At 33.8% G+C, this 23,759-nt stretch overlaps 1 protein-coding gene across 3 annotated transcripts in view; it reads left to right on the top strand.

The window, feature by feature from the left end:
- The window catches only part of arid4b (AT-rich interaction domain 4B), a 67,439-nt gene that overhangs the window by 17,241 nt on the left and 26,439 nt on the right, over positions 1–23,759 (top strand). For all 3 annotated transcript variants that reach the window (XM_026223350.1, XM_026223349.1, XM_026223348.1), the window contains exons 3-14: positions 5,521–5,631; positions 8,835–8,900; positions 11,270–11,360; positions 12,642–12,721; positions 13,087–13,181; positions 15,438–15,579; positions 18,096–18,175; positions 19,160–19,236; positions 19,979–20,127; positions 21,594–21,666; positions 21,965–22,059; positions 22,137–22,234. In XM_026223350.1, coding sequence (XP_026079135.1) covers positions 5,521–5,631; positions 8,835–8,900; positions 11,270–11,360; positions 12,642–12,721; positions 13,087–13,181; positions 15,438–15,579; positions 18,096–18,175; positions 19,160–19,236; positions 19,979–20,127; positions 21,594–21,666; positions 21,965–22,059; positions 22,137–22,234 — 1,157 coding nt within the window. The remainder of the gene's footprint in view (positions 1–5,520; positions 5,632–8,834; positions 8,901–11,269; positions 11,361–12,641; positions 12,722–13,086; positions 13,182–15,437; positions 15,580–18,095; positions 18,176–19,159; positions 19,237–19,978; positions 20,128–21,593; positions 21,667–21,964; positions 22,060–22,136; positions 22,235–23,759) is intronic.

The raw sequence follows: 23,759 nt of genomic DNA, 5'->3' as shown, positions 1-23,759 counted from the left end.
CTCAATATCCTGTTCATCTTGAGTACCTATAGAGTAGTACTGCATCCTTCCTAACTCCAAAAAGTATTTAGTTTTATTATATTCATAAGAGAAAGAAGAGAAAGTCTGTACCGATTTTTCCCGGAAAAACACGACCGGCTGGAGGCGTGACGTGTGGGCGGAGCTAAAGAATCACGAGCGCGAGTAAGCTTTTGCGTTGAGAGCGTGTGGAAGCTGTGACATTACCTTGAGGAAAAAACCATCATCCAAAACAAACCATGGCTAACAGTCAGATTCAGCGTATATTTATGATCCAGAATCAGATCCAGAGGCTGAAACTGAACGAGAGCAGCAGCAGCAACGACTCGCTCCGAGCGGGGCTCGAACCCGGGTCTCTGGCATGGGAGGGGACGCACTAAAAAGGAGGCAGAGATATTTGAAGCAGTTTTACTCACCGCCTGCGGTTCCAACACACGATCGTGAGTGACCCTTTTTCGTTGGGACTGCATTATCCTTAAGAAATAAACTATACGCAAATCCGTCGTCAAACTGGGCTTTGTTTGTAAAACAAGCATCTTCGAAATGCAGGGGAACAAACACAAACACTTGCACAACTCCGTTGATGCTCTGTAAAAATAAACTCCATCCACTGGTCCCTTAATGCTGTTTCTCTTTTGGTAATCTGTGCAGGGTTGTCTTGCCCTGGCAACCAAAAACACACTCCTTTTGTGACATTTCGCGACGCTCTCGCTCTGATCAGTGAATGCCTCTGCTCTCAGTGCTCTGCTATACGGGAGCGCGCGCTCTTCCGGCAGAAGTGCCCTCAGGACCCATATAAGGAAGTTCCTCTCCATCTAACGTCACACAGAGCCATACTCGAAAAAAACTTTCCGAAACTTGTGACAAACCGGAAGGAGTATTTTTGGATAAGAAATACTCCTTCAAACGTACAACTTAATTTTTGAAACTTTGTCCATGTTTAGCATGGGAATCCAACTCTTTAACAGTGTAAAAAACTCAGTATGCATGAAATAGCATTTCACCCCCCCTTTTAATATCAAATACTTAAAAAACTGTAAAGTCCAAGACTGCTACTGAATCTATAGCATGGAACATATGATATAGTGACCCTAAAAAGAATGATTCTTATGAGTCACTAAGTTCCTTTTAGTGAATCAAAAGCACTTGAATCAGCCAGGGCTGCGTTTCCCAAAAGCATCGTATGCCTGTGCGTAGCTCCATTCGTGACAATGGTTCTAAAATCAACTTAAGCTTACGATGCTTTTGGAAAATGCAGCCCAGAACAGTAAGGATGGAAGAAAATCTCGATACATGTGAGTATTGCGATATTTTGTTTGTTGATACTGATTGAAAACATTAACCATTTAAATTAATTAAACAATTTAGCTATGTGACATTATAATATAAAACCAATACTAAAATATTTAGAAAAACATCCTTGTTATTGCACAAAGTTCTGTTTTTGTTTGAATTACCATTTTATGTGTTTTATAATAATTTGAAAACTTTTAATGTATGCAATAATATAAATCCATTAAATGACAACACCATTTGATCTAAAGGTATCAAACCAAATGTAAAATATACAGAATATTATTCAGTTTAATGCACAAGGCTTAGTTTTTCAGATTATGCTTTTATTGTTTTTATGTAAAGTATTGAATCTATATTTTTCAAATGTTTTATATACTGTAAACAAATTAATTAAACCGACACTATTTTAGATAAAGGTATAAAACCAACATAATGCACAAGGCTTGGTTTTTCAGATTATGTCTGTATTGTTTTGTTATTGTTTTATTATATATTATATATATATTTATTACATATTGCCTGTATATATATATTTACAGGTGCTGGTCATATAAATAGGATATCATCAAAAAGTTGATTTATTTCACTAATTCCATTCAAAAAGTGAAACTTGTATATAATATTCATTCATTACACACAGACTGATATATTTAAGATGTTTATTTCTTTTAATTTTGATGATTATAACTGACAACTAAGGAAAATCCCAAATTCAGTATCTGAATTGAAAAGGTTCAATATTGAAGACACCTGGTGCCACACTCTAATCAGCTAATTAACTCAAAACACCTGCAAAGCCTTTAAATGGTCTCTCAGTCTAGTTCTGTAGGACACACAATCACGGAGAAGACTGCTGACTTGACAGTTGCCCAAAAGACGACCATTAACACCGTGCATAAGGAGGGCAAGACACAAAAGGTCATTGCAAAAGAGGCTGGCTGTTCACAGAGCTCTGTGTCCAAGTACATTAATAGAGAGGACAAGGGAAGGAAAATATGTGGTAGAAAAAAAGTGTACAAGCAATAGAGATAACCTTGAGAGGATTGTGAAACAAAACCCATTAAAAAATGTGGGGGAGCTTCACAAAGAGTGGACTGCAGCTGGAGCCAGTGCTTCAAGAACCACTACACACAGACGTATGCAAGAAATGGGTTTCAGCTTCGCATTCCTTGTGGTTAGAGAGTTTAACTTCTAACCCTAGGGTTGTGGGTTCGAATCTCGGGCCGGCAGTACCACAACTTAGGTGCCTTTGAGCAAGGCATCGAACCCCCAACTGCTCCCCGGGCGCCGAAGCATAAATGATGCCCACAGCTCTGTGTGTGTGTTCACTGCTCTGTGTGTGTGTGTGTGCACTTTGAATGGGTTAAATGCAGAGAATGAATTCTGAGTATGGGTCACCATACTTGGCTGAATATCACGTCACTTTCACTTCACACCCCATCTGTCTGTCTGTTTGTCTATCGTTCTATCTTTCTGTCATCTGACTCTATATATCGTTCAATTCTTCTATCGTTCTATTTATTTCTGTGATTACAATTATGGCAATTAAATTAATAATTTAAAAATTTAATTTATTTATATTTAAAGGCAATGGAAGTTCTGTGTGTTCGAATGGCTTTTTGCAGGTTTCTTTTTGGGTTTTATTGTCTTTTCTGCTGTGGTCACCCCAGTGCATGTAGTGTTTTGCGTCTGATGGCAGTTAGAGCAGAAAACACATGCTGTCATGCTGTTCATCATGTGATCATCAGAATCATTAGCTCTTCTGTGGTGTAAGGCTCTTGTCATCTGGCAGTCGGTGGTTTGTTTAAGCTGGGAGTTTAAACTGAGCAGCTGGCTTTAATTTACTGACACTCTGGAGCTAGTATGATGGGTTTTTTCTGTTCAGTTCAATGCAACAGCTGCATGAAAAGACTCAGTGTTTATGTTAAAGCACCTTCAGATTCAGTTTCAGTTCAGGGAGTCACAACACGACTGCAAAACAATTCTCCATGCATGCAAGTTTTTCAGCAGTGGCATAGGGACAGAAATGTTTTAACGAACAATAAGCAGTATATTTATTGCAGTTTTTATTAAAGGGGAGATGACTGGACTTCAAAAGGACTTCAGAAAGATAGCAGCATCATTGTTCTTTTTACACCGAGATTGGTCGGTCCATTAGTAAAATCTATTGACTTTAGCATTACATGTCAATGGTGATTGTTCAAAAATAGGGGAAAAGCACTTTTCTCCAAAGTTTGCATGCCTGTAACTCAGAGAGTATTAAAGATATCAGAAAGACATTTAGGATATTGGGTCTTACCAAACCTTTCTTTAGGCATATATTTTCAAGACCCTGTATCATTCAGTCCCAGTGTTATGGGGATCTCAATGCAGCTTCATGTTCAGACTATTGAATTTTACCCATTTTCAGTGGACGAAAAAACAAATTTTGGTCACTTTGTATACAGCTGATGCTTAATATAATCTAAAGAATGATGTCTGAATAATTAATACTGTTGAAACTAGAATTGTAGCTTGGGTGCCTCTATCAAAACAATTCCATAGAATTGTAGAAATGAGAATCAAGATAATTCTTTTGTTTTACCCAGCCATATAATTTGACTCTTTGGTTAGAAATTTAATCTAGGTTCTCAAGACAAGTCTAGCTTTTTAAAGAAAAAAAACGTGCTTTTGTTTTCAAAAACCATAAAAAAGGTCCCAATTAATGACGTGTAGTGTTGGGTAAGTTACTCTAAAAAAAAAGTTATTAATTACTAGTTTCTAATTAAGTCTTCAACAGTGTAATTAAATTACTATTCAAATTACACTCCCCAAAAAGTATTTAATTGCTTCCTAAATCCTCTATCAGCCTTGACAAGTTAATGATCCAAGGAAAAATGTGAAAAGGTTATTTTAATTATTTCAAATAAGTAATAGATAATTTAATAAATTATTCTGGTTACATGTTATTTTAGAGTCCAATTCTTACTATCAACTAACTCTTAACTATGACTTTTGCCTCAATATACTCCTGATTAGGCTACTGCTTATAAATACTCAGTAAAGTAGTTACATTTAAGTATTGATTAAAGATTTAGAATAAGGTTTTGCCAAATAAGACTTTTAATATGTGCTTCAAGTAATAATAAACAGCCAATAAAAGATAAAAAAAAAAAAAATGACAAAAACACCACAGTTGCTAAATCTTTAACTGAAATTAAAATTAAACTTCTGTATCAGTGATACTAAAATAAAACTGATTCACCAATTTCTTACATTCCAACACAATACAAAACTTAGTTTTATATACATCGTTTTATTTTATTTTCTGAATGTTTGTTTAAATATTACCTGCATTAATAGAATTAAGTTGAAATACTTAAAAACCAGCAAGCATTGCTATTATTATTTTCTTTAATTTGCTGTTTATATTTGTTTTATTGCTTGTAATTTGTCTTTATTCGTTTTGTTTTAATGACCAATTCTTTAAACAATTGAAGGGTGTAATGTTTTTAATTAAAGTAGGAGGCTGTTATTTCACATTTGATTACTTTTGTGTTTATTGTCTCTTGGGTTTTCTGAATGTTTTCTTGAAAACACAAGATGAAAACCAAGTTTGTTTACATTTTATTACATTGCTTGCAATTTTGAAGTATTTTTTCATTCCATTTTTTAGTATTTATAATATCTAATATTATATTGTGTTGCTGCTGCTATTTAACTTCAGGAGTGTGTTTAGTAGGCCAACAGCCTTTTGCTGTTGTATTAAAATTAATATTGTGGCAAACACCTTTGTTATTTTCTTGACGCTAGCTTTTTTCCTGTAGCTATATTCCGATAACTCCTGATGCATTTTAATGTCAAACGGTTTCCATATTCCAGATTCAGACGTTGCTACACCATTACACCCTCAGTGTTTTCTTATGGCTCCATTTTTCTTGCCCTGGTTCTCATGGTTTTGTTTCCTAGAAGTATTCTGATTTCTAAGAGGTTTACAGCGGTATGCATGCATCTTCATGATGGGTCTCCAGCACACGTTGTTGTAGTTGTATTTTTATGTAAAGTGAATGGAGTCATTGCAGCAGACTTTCACTCGGGTCGAGGGTGATTGAACTGTGCTTTAGTGCCCTGAACACTCGTTTCTCCAGATCATACGACTGATCTCACATGCTTTGTACAAACGGCCAGTGAAACTGATGCATGTTTTGTGTGTTTGTTGTTGTTCAGACACTGGAGGAGCCTCCTTACCTGACCGTCGGCACTGACGTGAGCGCCAAATACAGAGGGGCCTTCTGTGAGGCCAAGATCAAGACCGCCAAGAGACTCGTCAAAGCAAAGGTGAACCGCTGTCTCTGCTGCTCGCGATCATTTGAAGACATGTTCTGAATGTGTGGATGATCAGTGATTAGAAAACACTTTAATGCATGTTTGACAAGTCAGAAATCAACACAGTGCATAAAGACAGAGGTCTGTTTATTTTTGTTATTCAACCCTGCTTTTGAAAGTAAGCAGCCCAATGCCAGCCCAATGTTTCGAAATTATTTAAACATATTTGATAAAAAAAAAGTCTCTATATTTGATTTTCAAGTCTCTTCTGCTAAACAAGGCTGGCTCAAAATTACAGGGAAAACTGTGAAACATTATTCAAGTTTAAAACGTGTTTTCTATGTGAATGCATCCTGAAATGGAATTCCCTCCCGCAATAGAAAATGAATTTTCAGCATCAGTACTCCAGTCACATGATCCTTCATTTATGATGATTTGCTGCTCAAGAAACATTTTTGATTATATTATTTATTGAAAATTGTTGTGTAAAGTCAAAGTTGGAATATAGAAAAAAGGTCTATATATAATTCCTTACTGTCACTTTTGATCAATTTAATGCATCCTTGTGGAATAAAACAAATAATTTATTTTAAAAATATAAACAATGTGTTTGGAGAGCAAATGGAGTCCCGTAATGAATGTGTTTTCATTGCTCTCTCTCTCTCTCTCCTCTCATGTGTTTCTCCTGATGTCTCTCTCTCTCTCTGATGTTTTATAATTCCTCTCTCATAGTCCTGAAATATGATTAGCTGCCTGCTCACAGACCAGAAACCTTGTTCAAGGTTGTAATCGTATTCCTGCTATTGTACTTCTGATGACATCATTGCATCTCTCTCTCTCTCTCTCTCTCTCTCTCTCTCTGTTTATGCATTAGAAGAAGAGTTTTTACGTCGCACATTCACTCTTTCAGATTGTCAGAGAAATCCAAGCAGAGCATTGGAGCTGTGGATGCATGTGTTTGAAACGTGTTCTGTTGATAGAAACATCTCATTGAGATAATGTGATGCAGCTGTCTGACCTTAAGTTTGAATTATTCTTATTATTATTAATATTATTATAATTTCATTCCTCCATGCGTCCTGGTCCTGACTCTGTCTGTGATTAGGGTTTTTTGTGTCTGTGTGTGATCAGAGCTTCATCAGACACGACTGCCACGAGAAGCTGAAGTGTGAGATTTATTATCTCCTGTGATGACGAGACACACACACACACACACACACACACACACACACATACAACTTCTCTCAACACAGCACTTGTGAGCTGGAGTAATTGACTTCACAGTTAATGGAACTTCTGATATTATTAGTACATCAATGCAATCATATAATCAATGAATTTACATTTTATTAATATTTCCGTTTATGGGGTTATCTCCGAACAGTATTAGACATTTTATGAAGATGTTTGATTTTCTTAAAGAAATTATTTAAAAAAATAAAAATCTAAAATAATAATTCTTAAACGTGTCTGCAAAATGCATAAATTTAAGTTATAATAAATATAATAATATAATATAATATTATAAAAAATATATACAACTATAAAAATTATTTAACCATAAATTAGAAAAAAAAACATGAAAATGTGAAATTTAAAGATGAAAAATACTAATAAAAGGGTCCACTAAAACCATAAATGCAAATATAATAAACTTGTTTTACTGAAATAAAACACAACTATAAATAATTAAATTAAATTAAAGTTTATTTGTATAACACTTTTTACAATACAAATCATTACAAAGCAACTTTCCATAAATTGTTTCTACAATATTTAGTAATAGCTTATAAGTGGTGACTGTCAGTTTGTGCACGTTTGACAGGATTTGTAGAAAAATTATTACAAGACTTAGTCAGCCAGATGATGAACATTATTAATATTATTAATAATTAATAATAATTATATGATGCAGTCACACATTTAGCAATAATTGTTAGTTCTGTTTGTTGATTCAGGGTTAGCATCATCTGAGGTCCTCTGAGGGTCAGCATCATCTCTTCTCAGGTGTTCTGGATCCAGACTGGAGCTTGTGTAAATCCTAGTACATCCCGTGGCAAAAACATAGGAACAAATACAGACATCATTAGCATAGCTGCTGTTCCAACAAAGTAAAATTAGTTTAACTCAAGCTAAAGAATAAGAATGCGCATTTGATCAGATGCAACTACACTCACGATTTAAAAGATACATTATCGAATGCTTGGCGAAAGAGATGTGTTTTTAATCTAGATTTAAACAGAGAGAGTGTGTCTGAACCCCGAACATTATCAGGAAGGCTATTCCAGAGTTTGGGAGCCAAATGTGAGAAAGCTCTACCTCCTTTAGAGGACTTTGCTATCCTAGGAACGACCAAAAGTCCAGCGTTTTGTGACCTTAGGGTGCGTGATGGGTTGTAACGTACAATCTATAAAATAAATATTATTTTATATAAAATAAAATAATACAATTTATAAAATTTACTAAAATATGAATTATAACAAATTATTAAAATAAATCACAAAAATAATTTATCAAAGTGTCTGCTAAATGCATAATGTAAATATAATAAACTTAGTTTAGAAAACTTCTTATTTTATTAAAATAATACAATAAAAAATCATAAAATGAATTAGTCAATTCAGAAAAATATGTTCTACTTGAAGAAAAAAAAATTGCATTATTTGATTACTTATTAAATTCTATATTTATGCCTTTTAATGCATTTATGTTTTCAAAACTCCTTGCTTTGCAGTTTTCAGTTTATGCATTACCTGGGAATCGAACCTGTGGCTTTGGTGTTGCTAGCGAACGCATCATTAAACTCTGTTGTTTTGCTTTTCTACTGGTGCAGTTCAGTAAATCTTCTTCCTGTCATTCACTTTCAACTTCCTCCAGGAACGTTTCAGTCGAATTCATACTCCAGTTTGTGAACCCAAAAGATGCAGAGTCTTAATTCTGCAGTTTTGCGCAGCCTGATTTGTGGCGTCTCACAGTGTTGTGGGTATTTATGGAAATATGACATCTTGTTCCTGCATTTTTATCCCATCCTCGTGCACAGCATGTTTTGTCCGCCCCACTTTCAGTGTAATCCTCTTCTGTGATTCAGTGACAGGGACCCTGGGCTCGCTCTGGTGGGGTTTATCTGCCTGATATGAGCGATCGATGCGTCTTGGCCTTTAGGGAAAGCCCTTCCATGTTTACTGTCCTCACTGACTGTGTGTGGCTCTTTCCAGGTCACCTTCAAACCCAGCTCGTCCACTGCAGAGGTGCACGATGAACACATCAGAGGACTGCTGAAGGTAAGAGCCGGTCTGCCTCCTGCTGCACACATACAGGCTTGTTTGATCAGGTTCAGAAGACACCGTGTCTTAAGGGAATAGTTCAAGCAAAAAGGAAACATTTCTCATAATTGACTCACCTTTCAAGATCAGAATGAGTTTGTTTCTTCATCAGATTTGGAGAAATGTAGCATTGCATCAGTGTCTCATCAATGGATGCTCTGCAGTGAATGGGTGCCGTCAGAATGAGAGTCCAAACAGCTGATAAAAACATCACTATAATAATCCACAGCACTCCAGTCCATCAGTTAATGATCCTGATGATTAAAAACTAAATTAATTTAATCAAAACCTATTGTTTAGCATTAACAAGTACAGTTAATAATAATATTACTAGTTTATTTATTGTATTCTTGGCTTCATTTGACAGTAAAGTACTGAGCTGGAGTTGGGAAGCATACAAAATGTGCTTTTATTAACAACACTAATGTGCAAAAGTTAATTTTAATATGAAAAATTCTATTCTGCTCTCATTAAATGTCTCATTCATTCTTTGTATGGTATTAAACTGAACTGACGGACAACATCGGAGAATAAAAATGGAGCGCTCTTAACTTTAAATCACTCGCAAATTGAACAAAAGTTCAGGCACTTTGCAACTTTTCTTACTTCAAACACATGAAAAGTGCAAAGCTTTGACAGCATTTGATTTCCTGATGATTTCATATTTTATAAAAGTGATTTTATAATATCTAAATATAAAGCAAAAATGTGCAAATGAAGGACTAAGTGCTCCTCAGCTGCCATCTACTGGTTATAGTTTCAGTTTGCTGTCTTTTTAAATTTTTACTGGATAAAGAAAGTCTAAAGTATCACCAGAGGACAGAAGACATGGAGGAGATTGTGTGATGTTGGATTAACAGCAGAATCTTGATTATGTCCATCATTAGAGGCCTTGCACATCAAATACAGTATGATACAGAAGCTGTATAAGACTTAAGAAACTCCACGTTCAGTAAAAGCATCACATCTGTCAAGATAAAGCCGCTCTGATTTCTCTCTGATAATCCTCTGTTTCATATTGATGCGGTTTATATTTTTCTCTTTTTTCGCTCAGTCATTTGTTTGAACATCTCCTGGCAGAGCAGCCGCTGCATCTGTAGCTGTGATTATGAATATGACAGTAATTATTCTGCGCCGGCTGCCATCAGCTCATCAGAAAACATCTCAATGATGTCTGGCTGAACTGTTTGCTTTTTGAGTGCTTAGCAATTCTCCTTCAGAGAGAAATAATAACAAATGTGCTCATGAGTGTCTTTACAAGCAGACGTCTTAAGAGCTGCACGGGCTGGAAGAGGAGAAAACAGACTAGATTAATACTCACAGCTAGATATTTATTCACAGAATCACAAGTCTGATCTGTCACGCTTGAAACACAAGCAATAAAACTGCAAACTATGGTAAAATGTTTGTATAATTTGAAGATCTTCACAATCAAAAAACTGAAAAAGGAGGAAACTGAATTATATTTGGCAGGAAGAAAAATCAGGATATATCCTAAAATTTTTATTTAAAAAAAAATGTATTAATTTATTTTCATTTTTAATAAATTTCTAATTTTAATTCTCATTGGTTATTCTTATTTGATTTGTGTTACTGTAATAGTGTTCTTTATAATGAAAAAATCATTAATTATATAATAAGAAATTAGTACAGTATTGTTGTATTATTAAATATTTTTGCAATAAAATTGAAAATCAGAATTGTATTGAAATTTTATATAAAGGCAGTATTTAGCAGATACTACCATGACATGTAAATACAGTATAAATGTATATCATATTTTTATTTATTCATTTATTTTGCATTGCACTAATATTAATAATCAGATTAACTTACAACATGTTACAACATTTTTAATAGCGCTTGCTCTCTTCATGCACTGGAAAACCTTTTTTTTCTGTATTACACTCATATTAATCACATTAATTGTCAAGAGAATATTATAAAAAAAATAATAATTTAATGGTGCTAAAATAAGCTTTCTTTCTTTATGCATGTTATTTTACTGTATTGATTTATTTTTGTGACGGATCTGGACATGTTTTTGACAGGTTTCTGTGTAATGTGTCTTTATATGAATATGTTAATCATTCAGAATCATCTGAAAGCATCACTTCACAATGATATGTCCATGGTATTTTACTGTAAAGGTGACGTGAGAGTCCCTCACAGAGCGTTAATCTTCTGATAATGTCAGTCTGTTTATCTCCAGTTTGAGTGTTTTAACACCCGCTGGGGCATGAATCCAGTTCCAGCTGGTCAGGAGCGCAGAAACCCTGTGAATACGAGTGTGTGTGTGTGTGTGTGTGTGTGTGTGTGTGTTTTAGGTGGGCGCTGTGGTGGAAGCCAGGAACCCAGATGGGGTCTATCAGGAGGCCACCATCAACAAACTCACTGATGCTAGTTTATACACCGTCGGTAAGAGCACCACATCTCCTCTCATCTCATCCAACACTGCATGTCTTCAGCTGCTTATGTGTCTGAGACCGAGATGGAAACACCACTTCCATCCTCGTTTTATGGTTTACTTTAGTTTATAGCTTCATATGTGAGAGCAGTACAGTCAATCTGAGATCATGTCAGGGCTCAATAATTAAAATATATTTTATTTTATGAGAATTATAATTTTTTAGATTATAATTAATTAATTTATGTATATGCATTATTTAAAGAAAAGGTTATTTTATATAAATATACTATTATAATTAATATTTTATTTATATATATATTTGTCAATTACATTTTTGTAAAAAAAAAAAAAATAATAAAATTAATACATTTTTTAAATAAATAAATATAAATAGAATAGTGTGTGAGTATATAATATGCACACCGGTATATTTATAAAAAAATATTTTAATATTATATAATATATATTACTATTTTATTTAAGTTAAATGAAAACTTTTTTTAAATTAGTTTAAAAATAAAGTAAGTAAAAAAATTATTATTTGTAGTATATTCTTTATATGGTTAATGATTTCTGTAATATTAAACTATAATGTTATATACAGACTTTTTTTTTTTTGCCACACTGATCCGTGACAATAGTCATCAACATATATTTTGTATTTGTGTTAAATATATACCTATGACAATTAAAACAGCCATTTTTTTCTATGCATGTTAGTGAAACCATCCCAGGATTTGTGTCACTCAGCATCATAAATGAGATCCGTGTCCATCTCTCACAAAAACATAAAACAAAGTGATTTCATGCCTCATATGTATTTTATATTTGATGTCTTAATATGAATATAATCCACACATGCATCTTCACATGGAGAGAAAATGAACTTGATGCGCTCTGGATGAGTCACAGCTGATGTTTCTCTAGCAGATGGTTTGGATCTGACTGTCGTTCTTTCAGTTCAATTTAAACCATATTGTATGTCGCAGCTCTTAAAGAAGCTACAAGCCAAATGGTGATTTACTCAGAGTTTTATTTTTCATAAACGCATGAAATGGACTCTCTTCAGCCGTTTACACAGAAACTGTGCCGGAAGTGCATCAAGAACCAGAGTACTGATTAAATCAATAAGTGATTCAGTTGAGAAGGAGGCCTGTGAGTTCACTGTGAGTTTCTCATTACAGCTGAAGAGCGGTGGGCGGCTCTTTTAAAGCACCGGCTTTTCTTAACTCTGTCCTGAGTGTTTGTGCATCTGATAACTCCTCTCTCTCTCTTTCTCCTGGGCTTAGTGTTTAATGACGGTGATGAGAAGACCCTCAGGCGCTCGTCTCTCTGCCTGAAAGGAGCCCGACACTTCGCTGAGAGTGAGGCAAGTCTGCTTTCTGCTTTCTCATTGGTTTAGATCGCTAGCAGACTCCTGTACATCACATCCTTTTCTGGACACTAATATCATTTAAGATGCATTTCTATTAAAGATGAACAGACTTTCAGACATACGCTGAGATGATCTTGAACATATATAAAAATTTTTTTAAAAAGTCAAACGATTAATCGCGATTAATTGGATAAAAAAATAAAAGTTTTTGCTTGCATGATGTATGTGTGTGTTTTGTTTTGTGTTATATTCACAATTTCTATTATAAATCAATATATTGCATATTTCACTAGTATTTTTATGGGCTTTATTTATATTTTAGCACTGGCTGGTAAATCTCATGTCTGTTTCTCTTCCAGACGCTCGACAGGCTTCCTCTGACGAACCCCGAACACTTCGGCTCTCCTGTCATTGGCAAAAAAGGAAACCGCGGAGGCCGACGCTCCAATCCCATGTGAGTGTTATGTTTAGCAATATGTTTTGCAATTGAATCACGTAAAGCAAAGTGCTGCTGGAAGTTATTGACACGTTAGTCTGATAAAGATACATGCACCAGTGAGGAAATAATGTCATGGATCCTTAACAAGCATTTTTCCCTGCTTTTAGTAGAAATATTAAGCTAAATTGACTTTACGTCAATGTTATTTTAACATTATCTTTACACTTTTATAGTATTCATTCATGTTTTGAATTGGCTTTAATTTTAGTTTTAGTTTGTTTAATAATTGTATTTGCTTTTGTCATTTATGTTTTATATGTATTTCTATATAGCTTTCTATTTTTTCAGTTTAACTAATTTTAGCATTTATATATACAGTATAATAGTTTTTTTTATGTTTTAAATGTGCATTTATTTGTGTATTTTCATATTAGTTTTAGTTTAAGTTGTACTCATTTTGATATTTTCACATAGCTTTATTCGTTATTATAGTACTTCAACTTCAACTTATTTAAAATGTTGAATATTTTCGTGCACTATATTTTATTTCAACTTTATTTCAATTACCGTGAATGGTTTTAATAGTTTTAATTTTTTAAGTAATTTTAGAATCTAATAATAGTTGTAATTCTTTTTTAACACTGATTGAAGCAAAATTACCAAATGTATAATTACATAAACTTTATCTTTCCTTCTTAATAAACAAATCTTTGCTAGTTTATCAGTCTCTTTATTTCCATAGTGTTTTTTTTCTTTCTTTTTTTCGTATTTATATAGTAATAGTGTTTTTTAAGGAATTAAATTTATTTTATTTATTTCAGTTTTAGTTTAAGTTTGAGTAATTTTACGTGCTTTTGTAATTTTTTTTGTATATTTCCACATAGCTTTAGTACTTATTCATTTCAAATGTTCATTAAAATTTTTCATGCAATATTTATATTTCATTGTATTTCAACTTTTATTTTTCTTAAATTACCACAATTTTTTTTTAAATTGTTTAAATTTTAATAATTTCATAATAGTTTTATAATATTATAATAGTTTTCTTCCTTCTTTTTTTTTGCGCCATTGCTGGAAGCAAAATTGCAAAATGTAAAAGTTGCATAAAGTTTATTTTTCTTATGTAATTAGCAATTTTTTTTGGTATTTTCTATTTTTCGAAAAACTATGACCGAGAGTCTTTTGCACACGAGTGCAGGTTTTCTTGGATTTGTTTGGTGGTTTGAGTGAGCAGGAGTCCCTGTGGTTTATCAGGTCATGTTTATTCGTGATGCAGGCTGTTGATTGGCTCGTTTAACGCTAACAAGATTGGCTCTCTTGGCGGTGAGTTGTAGTGTCGGATGTTAATTGAGAGCGGCCGTCGAGTCACGCTCCATATCCAGTATTGGCAAGTGAGAAGCTCGTCAGCTCACAGAGCCTAATTACTGATTATCTTCATCAGAACACGCGAGCAAAAGAAAAGCAGCGTCTTCTATTGTGCCGCTGGGATACAGGTGATGCTTATCGTTCTGTGAGTGGGTCGATTGAATCATGTTTAGCTTTATCTGGCTCTCCATTAGAGACTGTTCTTCACTGTCTGAATGCCAAATTAAGATGCACTTGTGTGTTTGCAGTCATTGAACTGAATTTGATGAAAGAAAGAAACTCCGGTCGACTTAAATAACGAAGAAATTTGTTCGTGATTTATTTTTGTTGGTTTGTTTGTTTGTTTATTGTCATGGCAACCCTACTAGCACTGAAAAGCAGAATCTGAAACGGAAGTGTTGATTGGTTAAAATAACTTTTTTTTTTAAATGCTAAGAACTTTTAATTGCAGTTCATATTGTTTCACAATGTTACATTTAATTTCAAATTGCCTTAAAATTAATTATATGCTGAGGCAGTCTTATTGTCAAATTATTGTACTATAAAACAAATAATTGATAATAATAAAGTTGTAATGCAAAAATATCATAGTAGTTCTTAATTTTTAATTTATCTAAAAATATATGTAATTTTCTGTATGCAAAATATAGTGTCGTCTTTTTATTTTGGTCAAATGTGATTTGAACATGATTCCATGAGTCATATCTTACATTTTTCAATCGCATAAATGTAAAATGAGGTATTATTATTGCAGCTTTTAAAAAAACAGATTCTGTTGTGTAGATCAGCAGCGATATTTCTCTCTGAATTTTAAATCTGTTCTTGTGTCATCGGGGATATTAATATAACTCAAGCACCTTTCAATGTGTTGTTATTTACACATTAACCCATGATCTTGTACCACAGTCAAGAAGAGGAGTCATCTTCATCATCTAGTGAGGAAGAGGAGGGCGATCAGCAGCAAAACGAAGAGCTTTATGGCAAAGTGGTGTGTGTGGATGGAGTCGTCACGATTGACAAGAAGAAATCCACGTGGTATCCTGCGCTGGTGAGTCACCACTGCTGCTCACAGAGAAAAGATCAAGCCTTTGTGCGAAGTACAACTCTATATTACGGTTCGTTTTTGTTTGTTCGTTTTCTAAAAAGCATATTTACATTAAATTTGAACTATATTAATTAATTGCTAAAATTACAAAAACTGATATAAAAATTAAAGGCTAATTAAATCCTTTTAATTATTAGTTATGTGAAAATAAAATAAAAAAAATACTCAAAAAACATTTTTTTTGTAGTATAAATTTATACTTTGTGTGTGTATATGCAGGCGCATATATATATATATATATATGTGTGTGTTACGATTAATCGCATGATCGTAATGAGTTAACTCGTGACTAATCGCAACTTAATTGCATATTTTTATCTGTTCTTTTATCATTGCATTTGTATTTAATTGGGTATTTAATTGGGTACAGAAACCAAAAGAATATGTAATATTATTTTACTTAACAAAAAGTTTTTGTTACTTTCACTGTTAATTTTTGTGCTCTGTGGTACATCATATAATATTTAATAGCATTATAGTTGTTCCAATGCAGCGTCTCAGTACTGTAATTACAAGACATTCTGCTGTAATAATGCTGGGAACCACTCGTTATTATACGTCTAGTAACTCATTTGATCCACTCAGTGTGCTTTGCATATCAGCTCGTGCACATCCGCTATGAATATTGAATGTTAAGCATTATATTAATTGCATGCATATATATCTTGTAGACATCCTTAATCTCTAATAACTCCCTTCTGCTGTCTGTTGTTCTGGTATGGGCAGTGTTTCTTTGTCTGAACATGAGTACAGGAGCGCAGTTATAATCCCTAATAATTATTATAATTGTAATATTATAGAAATGTAATAATTATGTAAAATTATATTAAAATAAATGTGTATTAAAAGTATATTTTAAAAGTATATTTCAATTTCTTTATATACTTTTTACACTGAATTCAAATTATGCTGTATTTTAATCGTTCACTTTTTCAAATACTTATTTTGTGCATAAATATATAATTAATTTATATTTTCTATGTTTTTTACTTGCATGTAATATTTACATTTTATTTCATACTGTATAAAACAAAAAATATTAATAGTAGTATTTTCAGTGTTTGTTTGTTTCCTCTGTAGAGGACATCGGAACTTTAAAAAGTTTTATTTAAAAATAAAAAAACATGAAAAGGCAAAAACTGGGATTTTCATAAATTTATTTACAAATTTTGCATAGCAAACTTTATATAAAGATGATTCCCAACTATGTTGTGAAAATATGTAAAGAATTTTTTCAATATATATATTTAAATCTGTTCTTGTGTCATCGTTTTTTTTAAAAAACCAAGGAGAGGGAGTGATGATAATGAAATATCTAATCATCTGGTATCTCTGAAAATCTCTCTCCCATCCAAACACAAACAGACAAGTGTTTTAAAAGCATCATGGCATTCCTCTTTTCAGGACGTCAAACTATTAAAGACTGACTTACAGTGGCCCATTAAGCTAACACACTAACACTGTAATAGCATCCAGAAAACAACATGCTTCACCTTTAAACCTCATGCTTCCTGAAGCTGCATGTAACAGCCTCTCTCTGACTCTGTCCCTCGTTCACATGCAGTAGTTGATGATTCACAGAGTCACAGTGAACCAGACACTGTCTCTTTAAATGTAGCTGCTAGCTCAGTGGGTGGTTGTTGCTGTTGTTGTTGTTGTTGTTGTTGTTGTTGTTGTTGTTGTTGTTGTTGTTGCTGCGTCGCTCTCTGACTCCTCCTCACGGCTCAAAACAAAGCAAATGAATGACCATGATATGAAATAAAAGGAAAAGACATGGGTGTAAAAGTGGTTTTAAAAATGCTAATGTCATTTAGGCTTTGTTAGAATGTGGATCTTGTCCTTATTAACGGATGCTCAAAGTGCACCAAGTGTTTTATTTTATATATATATATACAAGCTAGAAATACCTTGATTTTATTAAATGTTAATAAAATCAATAAACTCTTATATATATATATATATATATACACTCACCTAAAGGATTATTATTATAAAAAAAAAAATTTAAGGCAGCATTTATTTAGTCAAAATGCATTAAATATTTTAAAATATTATTACAACTTAAAATAACTGTTTTCTATTTGCATATATTTTAAATGAAGTAATAATTCTGAAAATTCAGCTTTGCATCACAGGAATACATTTTAAAGTATATTTAGATAAAAAAAAATGTTTTTTGAATTATAATAATATTTTTAAAAAATGTAAATACAAAAATGTAATCAAATAAATGCAGCCTCGGTGAGCATAAGAGACTTCTGCCTTTAAGTATTAATTATTCCTTATAACTTAACTGGTGCAAACAACTGGAAATGTAACTCATTTGCATATAAGAATTAATGAAATATTTTGAAGTTAAAAATAGACTTCTCAAATGGATACAAATGATTTCTGACTAAAGTGACATCAAATACAGTTTTCTCACAGACGTGCTCTGTTTCTCTCTTCATTTCCTAAAGGTCATCTCTCCAGACTGTCATGAAGATGTGTCACTGAAGAAAGACAACGTTTTTGTTCGCTCCTTCAAAGATGGAAAATTGTGAGTAACTTTCAAATGAAGTTATTTCAGTCCGTGCTTCTACTTTTAGTGCTCAAGCTGCAGAAAAGTCAAGCTATGAAAGCAGCACGTGTGCTTTTATTTCACAGCATCGTGTCTGTTTATAGCTGGGATTTCACAAAGCATCCTTTAAAAGTGCCAGAGAGCGGAAAGCGAAGTCGTGCTGCTCAATATTTCTGTGGAAACCGTGATGCATTTTATTTTTCAACATTATTTGATGAATAGAAAGTTCAAAAAGGCAGCATTTATTTAAAGTAGAACTCTTTTGTAGCGTTATAATGTCTTTTCTGTCACTTGAGATCAATGTAATGAATGCATCCTTGCTGAATAACAGTATTGTTTTCTATAAAACTGAATTGAACTGTAATGCATAGGAGAAAATGAAAGGCGTGTGAGTTGCACATGTTTCTGAACACATCTTCACTGCTCCCTCTAGTGTCGGCCTCGGCATAGTAATGACATCACTGGCCCTTGTAGATTTATAAATATTCATAAACACAGACATGTGTGATAGCTCGTAATCGCCTCTTAAATCCCTCATACATCCACGAAAAACCTCCAAAACAGCAGCTGATTCAGATTTGAGTCATAATCTTGATATTTCAGCTATGATTTTTAGGTGATGGATGATGGATAGACCTGGTTTAGTTTTCTTATTATAGTGCTCTGGATGGTTGCTAGCTTGTGAGACTTACTGATTGGTTGCTTTTCCGTATAAAGAGAGCCTCATATCAGGTGCTGGTTCTTAATCCCATGCTGTTTTCCCAGGAGACAGGTTTTGGTGTGTGATTTAAGAAGCAGTGTGATGATGCTGATTCGGTGGCTGTCTGGAATAAATTGTAAAAGTAGTTGATTCATGTTTTTGTAAGCTGTTACAAGTGCAGCGTAATGGCTTCTGTACAGCAGTGTGTTGAGTTCGGATCGGTGAAAGACTCAAAGATGAGCGTGTTGTGTTTGATCTTACAGTTACACAGTTTTGAGGAAAGACGTTCGAGCGCTGGATGAAGAGAAAGCTCCTAAAGCGGACGCAGGACTCAAACCAGGTGAGAACGAGTGGGATTCAGGGCGTATACTTCCAAAAATATAAATCATAAAATACTAATAAAAGTGCACACCAAAATTATTGAAACTTTAAGCAAAATTTTAATGAAAACACAGGAAAATACAAAAATAAAATCTAATTCAAAATATTACCAAACATACTTTTTATTTTAAGTGTTTGTAAACATTCCATTTTCTTCCCTTGATATAATAATAAAATGTGACTTATGCACCATGCAACTTATTTCTCTATTTTATTTTATTTTTTTACTAATAAAAATAAAAAATAGAAAGTGTGTGTGTTTGTTTCCTATATACATAATCAGCATCTTTAAATCAATTATTTTTATACTTCTCAAATTTGATTGTCATTTGCAAAGCTTCATGGGATTGTAGTTTTTTTTTCCCCTTTAAAGCCGTGAAGTACAGTCTTGTGTCTTGTATTTTTCTTTTTTCTGATTTTTAAATACTTTTTTGCTTCAGTCAAAGTTTGTAATGGTATTTTTCTCCTTCTGTATGCTAAGCTTGGTTCATGGCTGAAAACTCTTTAACAAACACTGTTTTTGAAATCCCTATGGAAAGAGAGAATGTTTAAATACTTCCTAAACCAAGGCCTCTGAAGAAGTGGTCAGCCGGAAAGTTGAAAGTGGGAAAAGATGACAGACCAAAGAGGGATTTCCAGACACAGGCAGCTCATTCTACACCTGTTCTCTGTGTGTGTGTGTGTGTGTGTGTGTGTCACAGCGTTAGATGCAGCGCGGGCTTTCCAGCGTAACGGCACTGTGCCCAGCACCTGGAGGACAGAGGTGAAGGATGAAAGCTCCAGCAGTGAGGAGGAAGATGAGGAAGAGGAGGAGGAACAAGAGGAAGAGGCCAGCAGCGAGGAGGAAGAGGTGACAACAGCATGTGTAATCATGAAGCATGTGCTCTTTGAAATATTCAAGATCTATGGAAGCTTGTTTTAGCCACCAGATAAAAAACTATTTTATCTCAGATTTTTGATCTCACTTTTCTGTCAGATATAAGATATAAGCTCAAAATTGCAAGATAGAAACTTAGAATTGTAATTATGAGGTGTAAATTTGCAATTTCCTGAGATAATTTGTGAGATATAACCTTGGAATTGAGATTAAAAATGTTATCTTATATTTTGTGGCAAAAAAAATCATCATGGTATCACAAAAAAAACCCCAGTGAATTCTGTGGAAAAAGTATTTTCACTTAATTGTAAGACATAAACTTAAAATTATCTATACATGAAGAAAAAAAAAAAAAATCTTTTTTTTTTCTTTTCTTTTTTTTTTTACAATTTGTGGCAAAAAAAACAACAGAATTTCAAGATAAAAAACTCATATTTTTGACAGAAAATAGAATTGCAAGATGTAAACCTGCAATTGCATAAAAAGAGTATAAAATAAAAAGTAATAAGTAGCAATTAGCTTTGTTTATTCTGTGGTAGACAAAAAACACTTATGAATTATGAGAAGAAAATAGCGAGGAAAAAGTTAGGACTGAGGAAAAAGGTCAGAATTTTGAGATCAAAGTAAAAATGACCTGTTGTTGTGGTAAAAACAAAATGAAATTGAACTCAGAATGAAGTCTGAGAAAAAAAAGTCAGAATTGCAAGCTTTTAACTGTATTATTATATTTTTTTGGGCAGAAAATAGTATTAATTTTGCGATATGTAAACTCGCAATTCTGAGGGTAAAAAGTCTGAATTATAAGCGAAGATGAATTTTTCTTCTGTTGTGTGTAACAAGTGTCCATAAACACTGAATCTGACTGAAGGGGAATCTAATGTTAATGTTGGCGTGAGCTGATATAGAGGCGCTCTTACAGCTCTTACAGTTAAAGTGGTGTGATTAGTGAGAAATGAACAGCTTGTGTGTGAGATGACATGTTTCACCGTTCTCTGACGTGTGTGTGTGTGTGTGTGTGCAGTCAGAGTTACATAAACTAGATTACAGAGGAAAAACACACCACGGCCAGACACAAGCTATTTTTGCCTTCAAGTAGCAGCCAAACAGTGCATGGCTCATGTGTTATGTCCTATTATGTGCAGCTTTACCAATTCTGCAGAAACCAGCTGCTTGTTCTCTCTTGCAAATGAATCACTGGAGCTCTGATTCATTTAAGCAAATCAGTTCATTTAATTGGTTTCAGCTTCGTTATTTGGATTGAGCTGTTTTTGTTTAGTCTAGATTGTGCTATTCGTTAGTTTTAAAAACTTTTGAACAGAAGTGTATAATGAAAGATACTGTCCTCTTAAGTAGCTTCAGTTTAGTTAACTTCTTTTGGTCAGTCGCTCGGTTTTTTTAAACGACACCCAACTCTCTGTGTTTGTGTTTCCTGTACGCAGGAGGAAGTAGAGCCGTTCCCAGAAGAGAAGGACAACTTCCTGCAGCAGCTTTACAAATTTATGGAGGACAGAGGTGAGCAATGTTACTTCAGTATTATTTTTTATGCTGTCGTAGTATTTATTAATATCTTACTAAGTTTGTTTTGGTCACTTTGTTTTTTGTCACTTTCATTTTCATGTCATTTTTTGTCATTTTAGTGCTTCAACTTTTTTTTTTTTTTCTGTTAGTTTCATAAAGTATTTTTTATTTTATTATATTTCAGTTACTGAAAGTGGAGTGCTTGATGATATGCATATCTCAAAAGTCACTTTATATGAAGCATCTGCCGAATGCATGAATGTTTAAGAGGTTTCTTTACTGTTCTGCTCAGGAACTCCGATCAATAAGCGCCCGGTGCTGGGCTACAGGAATCTCAATCTTTTTAAACTCTACCGGCTGGTGCAGAAGCTCGGAGGATTCGACAATGTGAGTTTTCTTTCATTTAACACGCTCTTCTTCTCCGTCGGTGTCAGCTTTGACTCGTGTTCCTCTCTGTGTTTCAGATCGAGAGCGGATCTGTCTGGAAACAGGTGTATCAGGATCTGGGCATCCCCGTGCTCAACTCCGCAGCCGGTTACAACGTCAAGTGTGCCTACAGGAAGTACGTTCATCCTTCATAAGCCCCTGAAGACAGTGACAGCAGACCGTGAGCTGCTCGCTGCAAAACATTTGAGGAGAACAAGCACTGAACGCATCTGTTCTGTCTCTTCTATCTAGGGTTATTATTGTTGCTTACAACAGTTTTCTTCATTGAGCTAAAGTTTAAATAAAATAAACTAGAAATTTTAAATAAAAAGCTTCAGTTCAGTTATTTTCCAAGGCAACATTTATATATTTTTTTTGTTTAAGAAGCATTAATTACTAGATGGACATAAAAAAAAAAAAAAAAAAAATATATATATATATATATATATATATATATATATATATATATTAGATAAACTTAAATTCAGTTATTTGTTAAGGCGACATATATATTTTTCATGGACATAAAATATGCAAAATTAATTGCAACAAATTAAAACTTAAATTATAAAAGTATAAAAACCATTTCAAAACATTTAATAAAAACTGCAATCGTATATAAATAAATGTAAAATAACTCTGCATTGCTCAAAGCCTATATAACGCCACCACAATTTCAAAGTTGTATTTTAGCTTAATATTTATATTGCTTATTATTTTATTTTTACTAAATTGATCAGATCATCTGAAGACTCTTTATTAGGGCTCAAGCCCGAAGGGGCGAAGAGCCCTATTGTTCCCCTAAGGATTATTCTTCTTCTTATTATTAGGGCTCAAGCCCGAAGGGGCGAAGAGCCCTATTGTTCTTCTAAGGATTATTCTTATTATTATTTTTTTTATTTTTTATTAAACCTTCCGGGGGTTTTTGGGGGCCTTTACATGCTCAAAAACTCTTGAAAATTGGCACACACATTGGAATCTGCGGCCATCAGGACGCCACAGAGACTGGGACCCGGGCGTGGCACAGGGGCTCTACAGCGCCCCCTGGAACACAGTCAGAAATCTTGAACCATAGCTCACACACACTTGCATATATTTATATGAAACTCAGTACACTTGTAGATCTCATTGAGCTGAACAACTTTCGCGCTCTATGTCAAAGGCTCCGCCCAACAGGAAGTCAGCTATTCATGGCTGTTTAAAAAAAGCATGCTCTGGAATTTGATATACTTGTCATAGGTTTTTTACTTGATTGCCACCAAACTCGGTGAACATGATCTCAAGAGATTGGGGATGAAAAATTGCGAGGGGATTTTTGATATCTCGAACGGTTTGCCCGTGGCGAGGCGTTGAAATTAGGGCAAAAAGTGAGAAACAGGAAATGCCTAATAACATCCACATACATTTCCTGAGTTTGATCAAACTTCATCGGTTTGTTCGATGTATGATACCGATCGTATATATGTGACTATTAAGAGTCAACGTTATAGCGCCACCAACTGGCAGCAGGAAGTGTGTCATTTTCAAAATGCTTTAAATTCAGCATCTTATTTTTACTCGATTTGCTTCAAACTTCATCAGAATAATGACAAAACATGGCCGATGTAAATCTGTTGTGGGGATATTGATATCTTATATATTGTTGCCATGGCAACGTGTCA

The sequence above is a fragment of the Carassius auratus genome, chromosome 38 (assembly GCF_003368295.1).
Source record: "Carassius auratus strain Wakin chromosome 38, ASM336829v1, whole genome shotgun sequence".
Lineage (NCBI taxonomy): Eukaryota > Metazoa > Chordata > Actinopteri > Cypriniformes > Cyprinidae > Carassius > Carassius auratus.
Note: the sequence above shows the minus strand (reverse complement) of the source record. Positions and strands in the feature narration are given on the sequence as shown.